The 16059-nt window shown below is 46.0% G+C and overlaps 2 protein-coding genes across 2 annotated transcripts; both read right to left on the bottom strand.

Annotated features, from left to right (window-relative positions):
* Positions 1-3675: 3675 nt before the first annotated feature.
* On the bottom strand, positions 3676-5703 carry LOC103706564 (putative UDP-rhamnose:rhamnosyltransferase 1). Its single transcript, XM_008790710.4, has one exon. It carries the CDS (start codon positions 5363-5365, stop codon positions 3881-3883), a length of 1485 nt encoding a protein of 494 aa, XP_008788932.2. The 5' UTR covers positions 5366-5703; the 3' UTR covers positions 3676-3880.
* Positions 5704-12661: 6958 nt separating this feature from the next.
* Positions 12662-14552, bottom strand: LOC103706572 (putative UDP-rhamnose:rhamnosyltransferase 1). Its single transcript, XM_008790723.3, has one exon. It carries the CDS (start codon positions 14216-14218, stop codon positions 12824-12826), a length of 1395 nt encoding a protein of 464 aa, XP_008788945.1. The 5' UTR covers positions 14219-14552; the 3' UTR covers positions 12662-12823.
* Positions 14553-16059: the final 1507 nt, after the last annotated feature.

Raw genomic sequence — 16059 nt, 5'->3', positions numbered from 1 at the left:
ACTTCGATGGTAGTATGTCAGTGGACGGTGTATCTAGGGGTGTTGGATTTATGATCAGAGATTCTTTTCGCAGGCTGGTAGCAGTCAGGGGTTGGCGCACGCTTGGGCTCGCTGTTGTAGGGGCAGAGCTTCAGGTTGCATGGGAGGGGCTGTCATATGCGAAGAGGTTCCTCAGAGCCGAGTGGGTGTATCTCAAGGGGGATTCTTCTATGGTGATTGAATAGATACAAGGTATGGATAGGTATGGTGATGGCCATCCTCTCATCAAAGAAACTCGTAGGCTGGTTCAGAAGATGGACGGCTTACATGCAGCACATGTGTTTCGGAAGGCGAACATGGCAGCAGACTGAGTCGCCTCCTTTATCGCCTGATATTTCGAAGAATTCCTCTAGATATCTAGAGGAGATATTTACTCTTTACTTTTTTTGTGATTTGGCAGGATGTACTCATGTTAAAACTATAGAAATTATCGCTTTTACCGAAAAAAAAAAAAATGGCGTGGTAGGTGGGATGGAGACAAAATGAGAGGCCGACAGTTGCTTTCTCTATCTTCCATAAACAGTCAAGGAGACGTATACCCCCCATCCACCCACCCACCCACGCAACAAAAAATAAAATAAAATAAAGGAGAGATTAATTAAGACTGAAAATGGAAGAAGGAGTCAAAATGAGTGGTTGGCAGTGTGCTTTCTCCATCCTCCATAAACAATGAGGAAAATGTACCCGCAAAAAATAAAATAAAATAAAGAAGAGATTAATTAAGAATGAGGATGGAAGAAGTTTAATTTTTAGTCAGCTAGATTGGGATAGGTCAAATCTCATTTCCATGTGAAACAGATACGGCATTATTTTATATTTTAAATGGATAAAATAAAATTATAAGAAGTGAATGAGTGATTCCAGATACCTAAATATTCTTGTCAAAATGAGTGGGTTGCACCCTTGCCCTTAGTCAGATCAAGCTGAAGGGCCGCTAAGTGATCCTAAAATTTAAATTAGATTGGTTGTGCTGATTTTTGGTTTGATCAAATCTGAGTCTATTATATATCCGAAAACTCTAGCTATCCAATTTATTAACCTGCTGAGTTATTGTTCAAGCATATATTTGGAAGTATAATACCATTTATCAAATTATTTATCTATAAAATCTATGTATGTATATATAATTATTTGTAAAAATTGAAATATTTATTGTGAATTTTTTTAATATTCATTTTTCATTATGTTGCAATTTTCATATTACCATTAATTTTGTGTTGATTTTTGATTTGTAACTCACCTATCTACCTACAATATTAAAAACCTGGATGAATTGAATTTCCAAGACTTCTTAAAAATTGCAAAATGCCATCTAAATATGGTGAGCACTTAATTCCTTGTTAGTTCTATTACTGCCAAAATTCGATCCGGCAAATAGAAGGTCGTTAACGATTCTATGCTCTGGAAAGAGAAAAATATAAACTACGTCTATCTGCTATGCGACGATCATGGCGGAGCTCTAGAGAACTACAAGAAAAGATTAGAAAAGCAGGCGCGGGGGGAGAGAGAGAGAGAGAGAGAGAGAGAGAGAGAGAGAGAGAGAGAGAGAGAGAGAGAGCATGCATATTCTTTTAATGTGTATATGGTATATTGGGTCTCTTTTTATAGATAAAGAGTCCATATTCTATCGTAGTTAGGCTCTAGAGTTCGAAGTTGGATGGGGAGCTATCTGAGCTTTCCTTATCCAGATTAACCCATAAATTCGAGTCCGGCTCAAATTAGTTCTCGCCGACAAAAGTTAATCTAGGCAGCGGTGCTAGACTTGGCACTAATAAAATATTCAAAATATTTTTAGTTGAAATATAATAAAAATATTGATTTAATTATTTAAGGATTCACGAAATTGTATGGATCAAGAGTTCGATGCACTTTCCTTATCCAATTAGCAAGATCCCCTCCTCATTGGCTATTGTAGCTCATGCACTTGCTCAACACTTGGCACGGTTTCGCTCCCTAGAGCAATATATGGCAGTAGCACAGATCCTAGGGTGGTGGTCTCATGGAACTTCCGGTCGGCCAATTGGTATTGGAACCCCCGGCTTCTCGTAAAGCTCTCCAAGGAGTTGGAGCCAATTGGACTCGTAGTTGTTGCAGTTCCGAGGAGGGCGATCACCAGCGCGATATGGTGGCTATCAGAAATCCTAAAGGCATTCTGTGTGTGCGCGCGCTGTTTGGAAAGGTTTCAAGATTTGGTATTGGAAGCTACCGAGTCATGCAACATTATTGTGTAGCATTACACATATACAGGCATAAAATTTTTCTTAAAAAATATTAAATTACGTAATAATCTGCATCACTTATAATATTTTTTATTAATATAATTCTATATCAATATTTATTATTTTTTTGTTAGCATGATGTTGTTAGAGTTATTTTAGAGATCACATAACAATTAGTAATATTTTTTAGTGTGATCATATATCAATTTATATTATTTTTTCTATATAGAATCTGCACAGAATATATATATATATATATATATACCAATATGACGGAATAAAAAAATAAAATTATTTTTTTTATTTTTTATAAATATTTTAACAAAAAATAGTTGTGTCGCTTGAGGTAATTACCATATTATTGGGCTAAAGGGCACAAGAACCCGTGAGAATTTTTGACCGTTCACCCCTGTAGAGATGAATGATTATAACACGAGGACCATCCTTCCTTTTTCTCTCTCAAAATAAAAATACACTGATTGTGAAACCAAAGTAATGTTTAATTTGTGTAGTTTTGTCAGAAAAAAGATTATTTAAAGAAGCCAAATAACTATGAAAAGATAAATCATGTGAAAATTTTAATATCTATGGCCTTTTTTAAAAAGAAAAATTTATAAAACAAATGGTCGAGAAAAGATCAAAATTGGAAGAAAAATATTTTTTATCGTACAAAATACTTTGAGGTGCCCATTGCGTGGGCACACGGTTTCATTTGGGTACAGGAATGCTGGGTTTGAAATTCAACACTAATACACTAGTAATTACTGTTTGCAACACCAAACCCTCCATGCCACATGGGTCACTAGTCACGTGGGTCAAACTAGTGGAGTGCACATGACTGGGGCCCTGTTTGGAGGAGCTGTTGGCAGTAGAGCTGTTGAAAGTAGAGCTGTTAGAAATAGAGCGGTTGGAAGTAAAGTTGTCTGAAGTAGAGCTTTTATAAAAAGTTGTTTGCTATTTGGTAACTACATTTCTAAAGTACCGTGCCACTTTAACATGTGTTTGGTAAATAAACTGAGAAAGTACTTTTGTATGACAAAATTACCATAAAGAACATTGCATAGTATTATACAATAGAGTATAATAAAACATAACATATATTAATACATAATATACGATATAGTATAATATTACTGTAATGTAAAATAATATTATTATAATATAGTAATATGACATTGCATAGCATAGCATAATAGTAATATAATTATTAGAGTAAATTATTTTTCCATAATTAACATAATATTAAATTATTTAATATAACATATTAGTGTATTATGATATAATATAATATATATTATATTTATAGTATAATACAATAATAAAAATAAAAAATATTATAATTATTAGAATAAGAATAATAATAAAAAGTAGATGCTTTTTTATAATTTTTTACTAAATTCATTGTTAAACGGACAGCTGGATAAAAGATTTTTTTTTTTTTTTTGATTGCAAAGGTGGCAAAAGGGACCACCCGGCCGTCATTGGATATTACAGGCGAACCGCCAAAGGAGGCAAAAGGGACCACCGGCCATTATTGGAGATTAGAGAGACAACTGCGTGAAAGATACTCCACAACATATACGTGCCAAAAAAAAAAAGAAAAAAAGAAAAGGATACACCGGTCAGCCTTGTTTTGCCCCGTGATCTTGCAAGCATCGAACGAGATTGTCCACATAGCGTTCCTGAGATTCCTTGTCAGAGAAAACCTCCTTCAGCTTTCCGGCTTTGCATCTGAATGGTTTCCCTTCTTCTTCCACCATGATCAACCTAATGACCTTGGCTACCCCTTCTCTACCAAAAGATCCATCCTCCTCGTCCCTCGGCACCTCTAGTCCAATCCTTTTATCCTCCATAATTCTAGCATTCAGACCATGGTCCGCAAATATGGGAAGCAAAATTAGAGGATGTCCGAATTGAAGCCCTTCGATGATGGAACTCCAACCACAGTGTGTGAAGAATCCTCCCACCGATGGGTGGGCCAGGACGCTGAGCTGAGGAATCCAACCCATTGCGACGACTCCGAGACCCCTCGTCCGGACCTCGAACCCCTTTGGCAAGATCTCCACGTCGCTGGCCATGCCGGCCGGCTTTCTAAGAGCCCAAACGAAGGGGACCTTCGACAGCTCGAGCCCCAAAGCTAGTTCATGCACTAGCTCGACGCTCAGCGTGGCTTCACTCCCCAAAGCAACATATACCACGGATCCTAGAGTTTGTCCGTTAAGCCACCCGAAAACTTGTGCCACGCCGGTTGTGTTTGTATGAACATCTTCGATCCGTTCTTGTAGGTGTGGCGGTAGCAGGCCAGCTGGAACGACGGGTTTCTTCTCGTAGAGCTCCTCCAGGAGGGGGAGCCAGTCGGATTCGAAGTCCTTGCAGCTGCGAACTGCCACAAGCTTGCACCTTTGGATGACCAGCTCGAGACGCCGGAACTCAGAAAACCCCGAGGCGTTGTCACGGTAGTGCGCCGTGAACAGTCGGGCCTCGTAGAGGCGAAAAGCTGCGGAGGAAGGGAAGGAGATCCACTCTGGTGGCTTCGTGAACTGCTCGGGTGTCCTTCGCAGGCCTCCGAGTTTCATCTCCGAGGGCGGCCCGATGAAAACAAGAGTGGAAGAAGGAAATATGCTAAAGAATGCACATGGTACCTCGAACATGGAGGCGATCGGTGGTATCCAATGATGGCTGAAGTCATGGATTATCCAGTCTGGTTTTGGAGAAGCCTCTCGGAGGAATCTTGTGAAGGGCTCGTCGAGGCCATCAAATGCCTTCATGAGATACTGGACCATAGGTGGTGGGATGTCTGTTGTGGCCTCGGCATCCTCCGGCAAGCCGTCAACTTTCGGAAGGGGCAGAGAAACCAAGTCTACTAGGGAAGCTATTTGGGAAGGGATCTTTGGGAGCCTTTGGATGTTTCTTGGGGTGGAAAGGAAGGAGATTCGGTGGCCTCTCTTGGCTAAGGACTTGGAGAGCTCGAGGAAAGGGAGCATGTGGCCAAAGGCTAGCCAGGGGAATACAACAACATGAAGAGGGCCATCATCCATGGTGGAGAAGGGAAGGAGATGCCGAATGGTGATGGTGTTGAGCTTGAGAGACGCTGACTCCCGAGGCATTGGTTCGCTATATAAATCATTTTAAAAGATGATTAATTCATCCGTTCTACTCAAATAAGAAAGAATTAAGTGAAAGCGAAGCCATCTACAAGGGGGAGAATATGAATTAGGCCCTTTTTCAAGCCCGGACCAAGCTTGCAGTCGGCTTAGGCCCATTTGGAAGAGCTTTTGATGGGCAAAAAAAATACTTTCTGACCATCCAAAAGTACTTTTAAATAGAATAGGAGTGCTTGATTAAAAAATCAAGCAACTGTTTTAGCTTTGTTAGAAAACTAAAAATGTCTACTTGATAAAAGCTCCAAAATAGAGCTTATTTGAAAAAGTGATTTTAGCATCCGTCGGAAAGTTATTTTATATTTATTATTTTTTTAGACCAAAATACCCATGATAAAATTATATAATTATAAAAAATGTCCTTTTATATCATAATGCACAAAAAAAGAACCCTAATAAACTAGGAACCCTAATCTGGGCACTAGTTAGAAATTTCTTTCCTCCATTTATTTATCCATTGTTTTGAACAAGAAAAGCATTGAAAAGAAAAGAATCGTAAAATCTCACTTTTGCAAGTATAATTGTGTGGCTCTATATTTTTTTAAAAAAATCAGTTTCTAAAAATATTATATTAATAAAAATATTAATATACAATAATTATAATTATAATATTTTATATCAAAATATTGTATTATAGTATATATATAATATGATATTACATTATATCATAATACATTGATATGTTATGTTATATAATATTGAATTACGTTAGATTATTATGCTATAGTATACAATATTATATTAAATATATTAGAATAATATTATATTATATTATAGTAATATTATATTGTATCATATATTTATGTGTTAATATATATTATATTTTATTATGTTCTTTATAATCATTTTGTCGTACCAAAATTTTCTCAGTTTGTTTATCAAATATATATTAAAGTTCTATAATACTTTAGAAATATAGTTACCAAACAACAAATAATTTTTTATAAAAGTTCTACTTCTAAGTTGGACATACTCGGCCGCTGTGCGGGCCATACCTGCGGGGTCCCTGAGCAGCACAGGGAGGGTCACTGTCAGCATGTCCTGCCGCCTGCCAACGGCGATGGCCTGGTTAGTAGGTGGGTTATACCTGAGGGGTCCCTGAACCCATGGCGAGGCCAGGTCGGAGTCCGGGGTTGGGCGAGGCCTTGGTCGGAGTCGACTCGTGGCGCTGCCTTTGGTGGGGTTTAAGGAAATAGAGTTGCGCCTTCACTAACACCGGTCGGTTTTGGTGTAATGGTAGCGCTTGATCCTGACAACTGGTATCAGAGCCAGAGGTCTCGAGTTCGAAACCCAGGCATCGCGTTGAGGGGGGGGGAATGTTGGACATACTCGGCCGCTGTGCGGGCCATACCTGCGGGGTCCCTGAGCAGCACAGGGAGGGTCACTGTCAGCATGTCCTGCCGCCTGCCAACGGCGATGGCCTGGTTAGTAGGTGGGTTATACCTGAGGGGTCCCTGAACCCATGGCGAGGCCAGGTCGGAGTCCGGGGTTGGGCGAGGCCTTGGTCGGAGTCGACTCGTGGCGCTGCCTTTGGTGGGGTTTAAGGAAATAGAGTTGCGCCTTCACTAACACCGGTCGGTTTTGGTGTAATGGTAGCGCTTGATCCTGACATAATGTTTTTACATTATCTATTCTGCTTTTGGATTTCTCTGCCGACGTCCCTAAAAAACGGAGTCCGAGCAGAGAAGCGTCTTCAGTCGCCTCGGCGCAAGGACGCACACGGTACAAGGTACCCATTTATTTAATGTTTTTACATTATCTATTCTGCTTTTGGATTTCTCTGCCGACGTCCCCAAAAAATGGAGTCCGAGCAGAGAAGCGTCTTCAGTCGCCTCGGCGCCAGGACGCACACGGTACAAGGTACCCATTTACTTAATATTTCTGCGTTAATGTCTCTATATTGTCTATTCTATTCTTGGATTTCTCTGCCGACGTCCCCAAAGAACGGAGTCCGAGCAGAGAAGCGTCTTCAGTCGCCTCGGCGCAAGGACGCACACGGTACAAGGTACCCATTTATTTAATATTTTTACATTATCTATTCTGCTTTTGGATTTCTCTCTGCCGATGTCCTCAAAGAACGGACACCGAGCAGAGGAACATTTTCAATCGCCTCGGTGAAGGGGTGCTCACGACACCAGCACAATTATACTAAGCCCGGTGAATCCCCGTCACGAGCTGACGAGTATTCAACCCATTCATTGGAAAAGAATCCGACCCCCCCCGGCAATGTGGGGCTCGGACCCAAAGTTTACTAACTTTGCTAAAAAGTTTAAGTCCCAGTGACCGCTTTAGGGCTTGGTCGAAATCTGGGCTAGGCTCGGAAAGACTCTCCGAGCCCAAATCCCTTAAGCACAAGCGTTGCTATACCACTGGTCGAAGGACCGAGCAATGGAGCTCGGCTAACCAAACCTAAAACCCAACCCTGTGGCGGGTAAAGCTGAGGCCCTAGAGCCCATGTCCTCGGAACCTAAAATGGATCCGAGCAGAGAAACTTGGACTACAACAGACGAGTTTCCAAAAAAGTACATTCATTTCAAAAAGCCCGTAGGCTGAGTACAAAAATTCGGGTTCGGCCCTTACAAGTATGGGGGGCCATCCCGACTTTACAAAATAACAAAAATTACATCAAGGCTCGAGTTCGACCATTTCGGCTTCGGCAGTATCGGGAGCGGTAGGCTCAGCAGTCGGGGCTTCAGTAGCCTCGGCAGCAACGGGAGTAGCCTCAGGGGTGGCTTCGGGGGCGGCTTCGGTCGCCTCGATCGGGCCTCCCTGGTCGGCCCCCGGAGTTTCTGCCTCCGCCTCCGGCCTCTCGACCCCTGCTCCCGGTTGGAGCAGGTTTACATCGAAATCCGGGAGAAGCCGCCGCAGTTGGTTGCGGAAGTTCCGGAAGCCCTGAATTAGCCCGTTCACGCCCTCCTCTGCTAGGAGGTCGTGAAACTCCTCCGACTCGCGGAAGAGCCTCACCGCGTTCTGGGCTTGCTCCCGAGCCTCGAGCTCCCGAGCCTCGTGGTATGCGGCCTTCCGCTCGAGGGTTTTTATTTCCCGCTCGAGCTCTAAGTGTCGGAGGCGGGCGTTCCCCACCTCCTGCTCGCGGGAGGCCAACGCCAGCTCGGCTGCGGCCAAACGAGCCTCGACGGCGCGCACTTCGGACCTTGCTAGTGTGTGCGCACCCTTCTCTTCATCGAGCTCGGCGGTCAGAGCTCGAATTCTTTCCTCGGATGCTCCAATTCTCTCTTGGAGCACCTGACGTTCGGCCTCGGAGGCCTGGTACCTCGCCTCGGCGGCCAGGTACCTCGACTGGGCCTCCTCGTAACCACGCTGGCACCTCCGGGCCCGCTCTCGGTAGTCTTGGACTATGTGCATCAGCATTTCCGTCTCGTGCAAGTGCTGTAAAAGAGACGAAATGAAAAACATAAGGCGCTGCGAGTAAAATTTGTTTACAAATTACACAGATGAAAAATTTTACTTACCCGGACGGCGTTACAGCGGGTGGCATCCATGAAGGCATTGTAGCTCATGGACTGTATCGTGGCCCGGTCGGCCAGGAGCAGCGCGACCCGAAATACCTCGCGCGCCACTCGAGGGTTTTTGAGGGCCGAATCGCCCTCGAATACCGACCAGGTGAGCGCAAGAGGCACTCGCTCCCCCGAGCCTGATGGGCCCGGAAGGCCAGCATCGGCTAGCCTCGACGGAGCCGACCCCGAGGCTCCCTGACTGCCCCCCGGCTCGGAGCTAGGGGGCTGGGGTCGGACAAGCGGCCAATCTGACTGCCGCACGACTGAGGCGGGGCGCGCAAGTGCGGGACCCGCAGGACTCCTCCCCTGGTCGGCAACTGGAGCGTCCTGCCGACCAGGAACTTGTGCCAGGGGCACCGGGCATGGGAGCACTGCTGAAGCTCCCCGGGAGCCCGAGCCCCTGGAATCCGTGCCCTCCCTCTGACCAGCACCGGGGTGCGCGGGGCGAGAAGGCCCCGCCTCGGAGTGCGCGGGGCGAGAAGGACCCGCCTCGGCCACTGCTGATGCCGGGGTCGCTGAGGTCGCCGAGACCTTCTGCTTCTTCCTCGGCTCGGTGGGCTCGCCCGAGAGCTCGGCTGCCCTCTTTTGGAAGCGAGCATAGAGGACTTCGCTTTTAGTCACCATCTTTGCGATATCTGCAAAGGCGAACAGGATTAGAACATTAGAACAGTAAGGAAATAAAAGAGACACTGTAACTATCCTTACCGTGGGGACGTGCCGAGCTCAAGCCCACGTCACCAAAGCGTCCTCACATATGAGGCCGTTCAGTAAGATGCCGTCCCCGAGGCTGCGGATGGCGTCGAGGATCCCCTGCTCACCTGGAGAAAGTCTGGGGGGTTTGTTGATGGACTTGAGCTGAGCCGGTCCCCACCGGGGGTCAAACCCCCAGGACTGTGCAGAACCAAGGAAGAAGAATTTCTCCTTCCAGCCATGAATGGATGAGGGGGCACCATGAAAAAGTGGCCGACCCGCCCGAAGGGCGATATACAGCCACTCTCCGTCTCCCGAATTCGACTTAAAGATAAAAAGTCGCCGGAAAACGTTGACAGAGGTCGGAATCCCCTGCAGTAAGCACAGCGATAGGAAACCGACCACTGTCCTCCAGGCGTTCGGAGTGAGTTGCGCCGGAACCAACTGGCACACCGTCAGCAACTCATTCACGAAGCCGTGAAGAGGAAATCGGAGGCCGGCCCAGAGCGATTCCAGATGCACTCCGACCCGGCCTACCGGAGGATCGGTTATCCGATCCCTTCGCCTGGCGGGCTCCAGGCGGAACCCGTGAAGAGGGAAAAACCACTCTTCGGTCATTTCGACCTCCAGGACGCTCATGGTAGACTCGACCTCACTGGGGAGAGAACCCATTGTAAGGGAAGAAAGGAATTAAGAAAGAAAAAAGGACGACCTGGGGAAGACGCCGGAGAATAGAACTTCGGACCGTGAAAGGCTGAAGGAAGAAAAGCTGGAGGAAAGCGATAGGAAGGGGACGAAGGGCCAGGGGAGAGTTTATATAAACCTCCCCAACGGCCCCGATCGGCAAAAAGAAAAGCCGCACCCCGTTGAGATGACCACACGTGTCGGTCCAAAAGACAGAACGACGCACTTAATTAGGGCTAACGCTTCGAACACCGAAGCACCCCATCGGATCGTGCGGCCCCATCATGAGCCCACGGCGCGGGGACGCCTCGCAAAAGGTGTCCCAATAATGAGGATTTTCGGGAAAGAAGAGACGCCGCCTATTAAAGGCATCTCGAGGCGTCCGATAATTCAAAATGTGCAATAAATTAAAATTTTCGGAATTCGTACGGCCCAATTGAAGCTACTTCCCGCGCTCCAGCTGGTAGCCAACTGGAACTCGGAAGTCGGGGGGTAGTGTTGGGGGAAAAATCCCAAGTCATACCGCCACGGAGGCGCTCGGCCAAAAAGCGCCGACCGGAAAGGCGCTCGGCCAAAGAGTGCCGACCAGAGAGCACAGTCCAGAGGGGTGCTCGGCTAGAGAGCGCCGATCCGAAAAGATGCTCGGCCCAAGAGTGCCGACCGGAGCGCCAAGAGGCGCTCGGACCAACCAACACGACCAAGTAGGGATGCTCGGCTAGAAAGAGCCGACCAGAGGACGCCGACCAGAAAAGCGCTCGATTGAAGGGCGCTGACCAGAGAAGAAAAAGCGCGAAATAAAGGCGCTCGGCTAGGAGGCGCTCGATCAAAGGGCGCCGACCAGAGGCATTAGAAGCGACCCCGCCACAGGGCGCCCCATTGGGCGACCAGCTCGGCTCGGCACCCCTGCCGAGCCGATTGCCCTGACCAAATGTTCAACCCCTACCTAACCCCCTGAGGGACTTAACAACTCCACTACAACCTGCCGCTATCTCCAAGCCGTCAAGGCATAAGATCTCCGCAGGTATTTGGCACGACCTGCCATTAATGCATGAGACCCCCTCAAGTCTCCGATGCGCTCAGTCATTTAATGAACACGGCTCAAGACGATCTCCGGATCACTGAACCATCAAAGCGTATGGCTCTCCCTGACCGCCGGTTCATTCGGTAATAAATGCGCTTACCATCCATGGACCCCGGGCCTACCACGGCCGGCGGTTCAACCACTCCAACAGGTCCGATCGACCGTGACAACTCCCTGGTTCCGGTCTGAGTCGGCCTTATTTTCCACAACGCCATTAATGGGCCAAATCGTGCCCAATTATTACAAAAGAGAACAAACTCTCCGTCACCTCCCGGGCAACATAAAATCCCTCTATAAAAGGGACCCGGGGAGGAAAGAAGGGGGGCCCGGACTAGGATCGAAACACAAGAAAACAGCACAGACATAATTGAGCACAATATTCTCCATCTTCTTCACTCTCTGGCTCGCTCTCTCCACATATTTGTCCCCTCTGACTTAAGCATCGGAGGGCCGGCGCCGGGGAGCCCGGCCACCGGCTTTTTTGCAAGACGGGACAGGACAGGACGCACTCTCCTCTTCGCTCTCTCACACCCCCCAGGAGGGCACAGGAGGACGCAGCCGACCGGCGCACCGCCGTCCGCCCTCCCCGCGGCGGAGCTCCTCCTTCCCCGGCTTCGCGGCGGCCCCCGGGTCCAATTTCCAGCAACATAAATTTAATCATATTTGACAATATAAATATTTCAAATAGTCTATTTGATTATGTAATAACACAACTTTTGTTGAGTATATGTTTAGCACATATATATACAGAGTTAAAAAAAAATTAAATAATTTTTTTTAAAAAAATTATAACAACGTTTTGAAACGTTGTTTTAAAAGTTATTAGCGATGCTTTCTAGCGTAGCTAACTGGCAACGCCATTAAGCGTTGCTATTAGCCGATGCAAAAAAGTGCCGGCAATATTACAATGCTAAAAAAGCATCGCTAAAAGTCGGCGCTTATAAGCGTAGGTAGTTAGCAATGCTTTTTAAAACCGTCGGCAGATTTTTTTCCAATGTTTACATTACCGATGTTTTTGCGATGTTTTATACAGTATCGGTAGTAAAACTAACGACGTTTATAAGTGTCCATATAGGCAATAAAAAAGCTTCAAGTCAAACACAAATATTGTATTCAAAATTTATGTTAAAATTTTTTTTTTCTCGTTATCAAACGTACGGTACTTTCTATTACTCTACATAGATTTTTGTAGACGTGCTCACTTCACGTTTTATGTAGCTTATTATATTGCCAAGTTTTTTTTTTTTTTTCAACTTCTGGCTTTGCCGATCGACCGGTTTAAATATAAGTTTATTTATATTAGTAAAACTCGACTACAAAGTACAATGCGCTGATTTAAAAGCTATCATGTCGTCAACATCATATTCAGCCTGCCGACGTAAGCAAACTTGCCAATACTTTCAGTTATTCCGTGCACTGGACGCGCTGATTGCCTTACCCTCTGTGATACCTCAAATGCAGTATGAAATCTTCCACGTAGCGTTCCTGCGAGTCCCTGTCAGCAAAAAGCCGCTGTAGCTCCATGGCTTTGCATCTAAACAGTTCGCCCTCTTCCTCCACCATCACCAATCTTATGGCCTTGGCCACTGATTCTCTATTGAAAGACCCATCCTCTTCATTCCTCTGGATCTCCAACCCGATCTTCTTCTCCTCCATAATTCGAGCATTGAGGCCTTGATCTACAGATATAGGCAACAACACGAGGCCATGCCCAAATCGAAGCCCTTCTATAATCGAACCCCAGCCAGAATGCGTCAAGAATCCTCCGACGGATGCATGGGCCAAGACCTTGATTTGAGGAATCCAACCCATGGCGACGATTCCTTGACCCCCGGTGCGCTCCAAGAACCCCTCGGGCAAGATATCAGCGTCGTCACCGGCCATGCTTGCCGGCTTTCTAAGGGCCCACAGGAAAGGCACCTTAGATAGCTCGAGTCCCAAGGCTAGCTCGTGCAGCAGCTCGACGCTTAGCATTGCCTCACTCCCTAATGCAGCGTATGCCACAGTGTTTGGTGCTTGCTTGTCGAGCCATTCGAAAATTCTCGCGTTGCCATGAACGTCGTCACTCCCTTCTTGAACCTGTGGTGGAAGTAGGCCAACTGGAATCACGGGCTTCTCGTAGAGCTCCTCGAGGAGGCGTAGCCAGTCGGATTCGAACTCGAAGCAACTCCGGAAGGCGATGAAGTTGCATCCCTCTACAGTCAGACAGAAGCGACGGATATCGGCTATTCCTGATGCATTGGCTTTAAAAGACTCAACTATTAGCCTGGCCTCATGGAGGCGATAAGCCACGGAGGAAGGGAAGGAGATCCACTGCGGTGGCTTCGTGAATTGCTCGGCAGTCCGCCGCGAGCTGTCCTTCATCTCCGACGGCGGCCCAATGAAGGCGATGAAGGAAGCAGGCACGATGCATAAGAAGGCGCATGGTATATTGAACTTGGACGCGATTGGTGGCAACCAGTGATGGCCGAAATCGTGGATTATCCAGTCGGGCTTTGGAGAAGCCTCCTCGAGGAACTCGGAGAAGGGGATGTCAAGGCCGTCGAAAGCCTTTTTGAGGAACTGGACCTCGTCGGGCAGGACGTCGGTGGTGGACTCGGCGGCCGCCCGCAAGCCTTCAACCTTTGGCAGCGGCAAATAGACGAAGTGGATGAATGGGGCTAGGTCGTGTGGGATTTTTGGGAGCCTCTTGAGGTTTCTTCGGGTGGAGAGGAAGGAGATGCGATGCCCCCTCTTCGCTAAGGATTTGGAGAGCTCGAGGAATGGTAGCATGTGGCCAAAGGCTAGCCAAGGGAAGAAAACAATGCGAAGAGAACCATCCTCCTCCATGATCTGAGAGAGAGAGGAGAGAGGATGTGATTGTGGGAGAGGGGCATGAGGGACGGCTAGGGTGGTATGTGTGGTATGCTTTAAAGCAACTCAGCAATATTGCAAAGGGGTAATTAATCACCGGTACATTTATTGACCGGTCTTTAACATTTAATCCCTATTCACTAGTTGTTTAATAATCAGTCCAGCCATATTTCAATACTTTATTATGAAACGAAAACGCCCCCTAAGAATATTAAAATGTCCCTGCCCCGTTTGATCTCCCATTCCCAGAAGAAGAAGAAGAAGAGGCAGGGGCAGCCGCCACCGACCACGGCCCGTCCCCGCCCGAGCTCCCTCCTGCGGCCGCCACCGGCCCCGTCTCGCTCCCTCCCGAGCCCCGAGCCCCGTCCCGCGGCTCCGCCCCCTCCCGTGCCCCTTCCCCTCCTAATCTCCCGTTCTCAGAAGAAAAAGAAGAAGAAAAAGGCCCGACTGCCGCCGACCACAGCTCGCCCCGCCCGAGCTCCCTCCTGCGGCCGCCGCTGGCTCCTGCTCGCCCCCTCCCGAACCCCCTTCCGCGGCCTCACCCCCTCCCGAGCCCCCTCCCACAACCCGCCCCCTTTCGAGCTCCCTCCCGCGGCCGCCGCCGACGGCGGCCCCGCCCCCTCCCAAGCTCCCTCCCGCAGCCCCTTCCAATGGCCGCCACGGCCCGGCCCCCCTCCGGCGCTGCTGGCTCGCGGGAGGAGAAGAAAGAAGAAAGAAGAAGAAGGGAAGAAGAGAAGAAAAAGAAAAAAAAAGAAAAGAAAAGAAAAAGAAGAAAAGAAAGAAAAATAAATAAATAAATAAATGCATAAATAAATAAATAAATAAATATAAATGAACAAATAAATAAATAAATAAATAATATATTCTAATAAAAAAATAATTATAAATAAATAAATAAAGCCGCCACGGCCGGGCCCTCTCCCCCGGCCTCCTTCCGGCGCCGCCGGCTCGCGGGAGGAGAAGAAAAAAGAAGAAAGGAAGAAGAGAAAAAAAAAGAAAAAAGAAGAGAAAAAAAGGAAAGAGAAAGAAGAGAGGGAAAGAAAAGGAAAAAAGGAAAGAAAAGAAAAAAAGAAAAGAAAAAGGAAGAAAAGGAAAAGAAGAAGAAGAAAAAGGAAAGAAAAAGAAGAAAAGGAAAAAAATAAAAGAAAAAGGAAGAAAAGGAAAGAAAAAGAAGAAAAAGGAAAGAAAAGGAAAGAAAAAGAAGAAAATGGAAAGAAAAAGAAGAAAATAAAAAAAAAGAAAAAAAGAAAAGAAAAAAAGAAGAAGAAAAAGGAAAGAAAAAGAAGAGAAGGAAAGAAAAAGCAAAAAAGGAAAAGAAGAAAAGGAAAGAAAAGAAAAAAAAGAAAAAAAGAAAAGAAAAGAAAAGAAAAATAGAAGAAAATGAAAGAAAAAAAGATTTAAGTATGTACAGAGAAGATTTAAATATGTAAAGAGAACACTTAACTGTGCGCATCACACAGTTAAGTGTTGTCCGTACACAATTACGTCTTTTCTGTACACATTTAACTATATGATGCATAGAACACTTAACTGTATGCAAAGAAAATTTAAATGTATGTACATAAGACTTAATTGTGTATAGATAATATTTAACTTAACTGTGTGATGTATAGAATACTTAACTGTGTTGAAAGAAAATTTAAGTGTATGCAGAAAAGACTTAAAAGAAAAAAGAGAAAAAGGAAAGAAAAAGAAGAAAAAGAAAATAGTGAGTGGCAGTTAGGTTAGTAAGCTTGGTACACATGTAATATAGTATGGCACATATTTAAGCAAGCTTAGCACATATTTAATTCTTATTGCTAAGCTTGCTTAAAAAT

This window comes from Phoenix dactylifera, unplaced genomic scaffold (genome assembly GCF_009389715.1).
Source record: "Phoenix dactylifera cultivar Barhee BC4 unplaced genomic scaffold, palm_55x_up_171113_PBpolish2nd_filt_p 000076F, whole genome shotgun sequence".
Lineage (NCBI taxonomy): Eukaryota > Viridiplantae > Streptophyta > Magnoliopsida > Arecales > Arecaceae > Phoenix > Phoenix dactylifera.
Note: the sequence above shows the minus strand (reverse complement) of the source record. Positions and strands in the feature narration are given on the sequence as shown.

What these genes read in the sequence shown, in the direction of transcription:
- LOC103706564 (XM_008790710.4), bottom strand. Translation starts at nt 5,365, where the DNA reads ATGCCTCGGGAGTCAGCGTCTCTCAAGCTCAACACCATCACCATTCGG.
- LOC103706572 (XM_008790723.3), bottom strand. Translation starts at nt 14,218, where the DNA reads ATGGAGGAGGATGGTTCTCTTCGCATTGTTTTCTTCCCTTGGCTAGCC.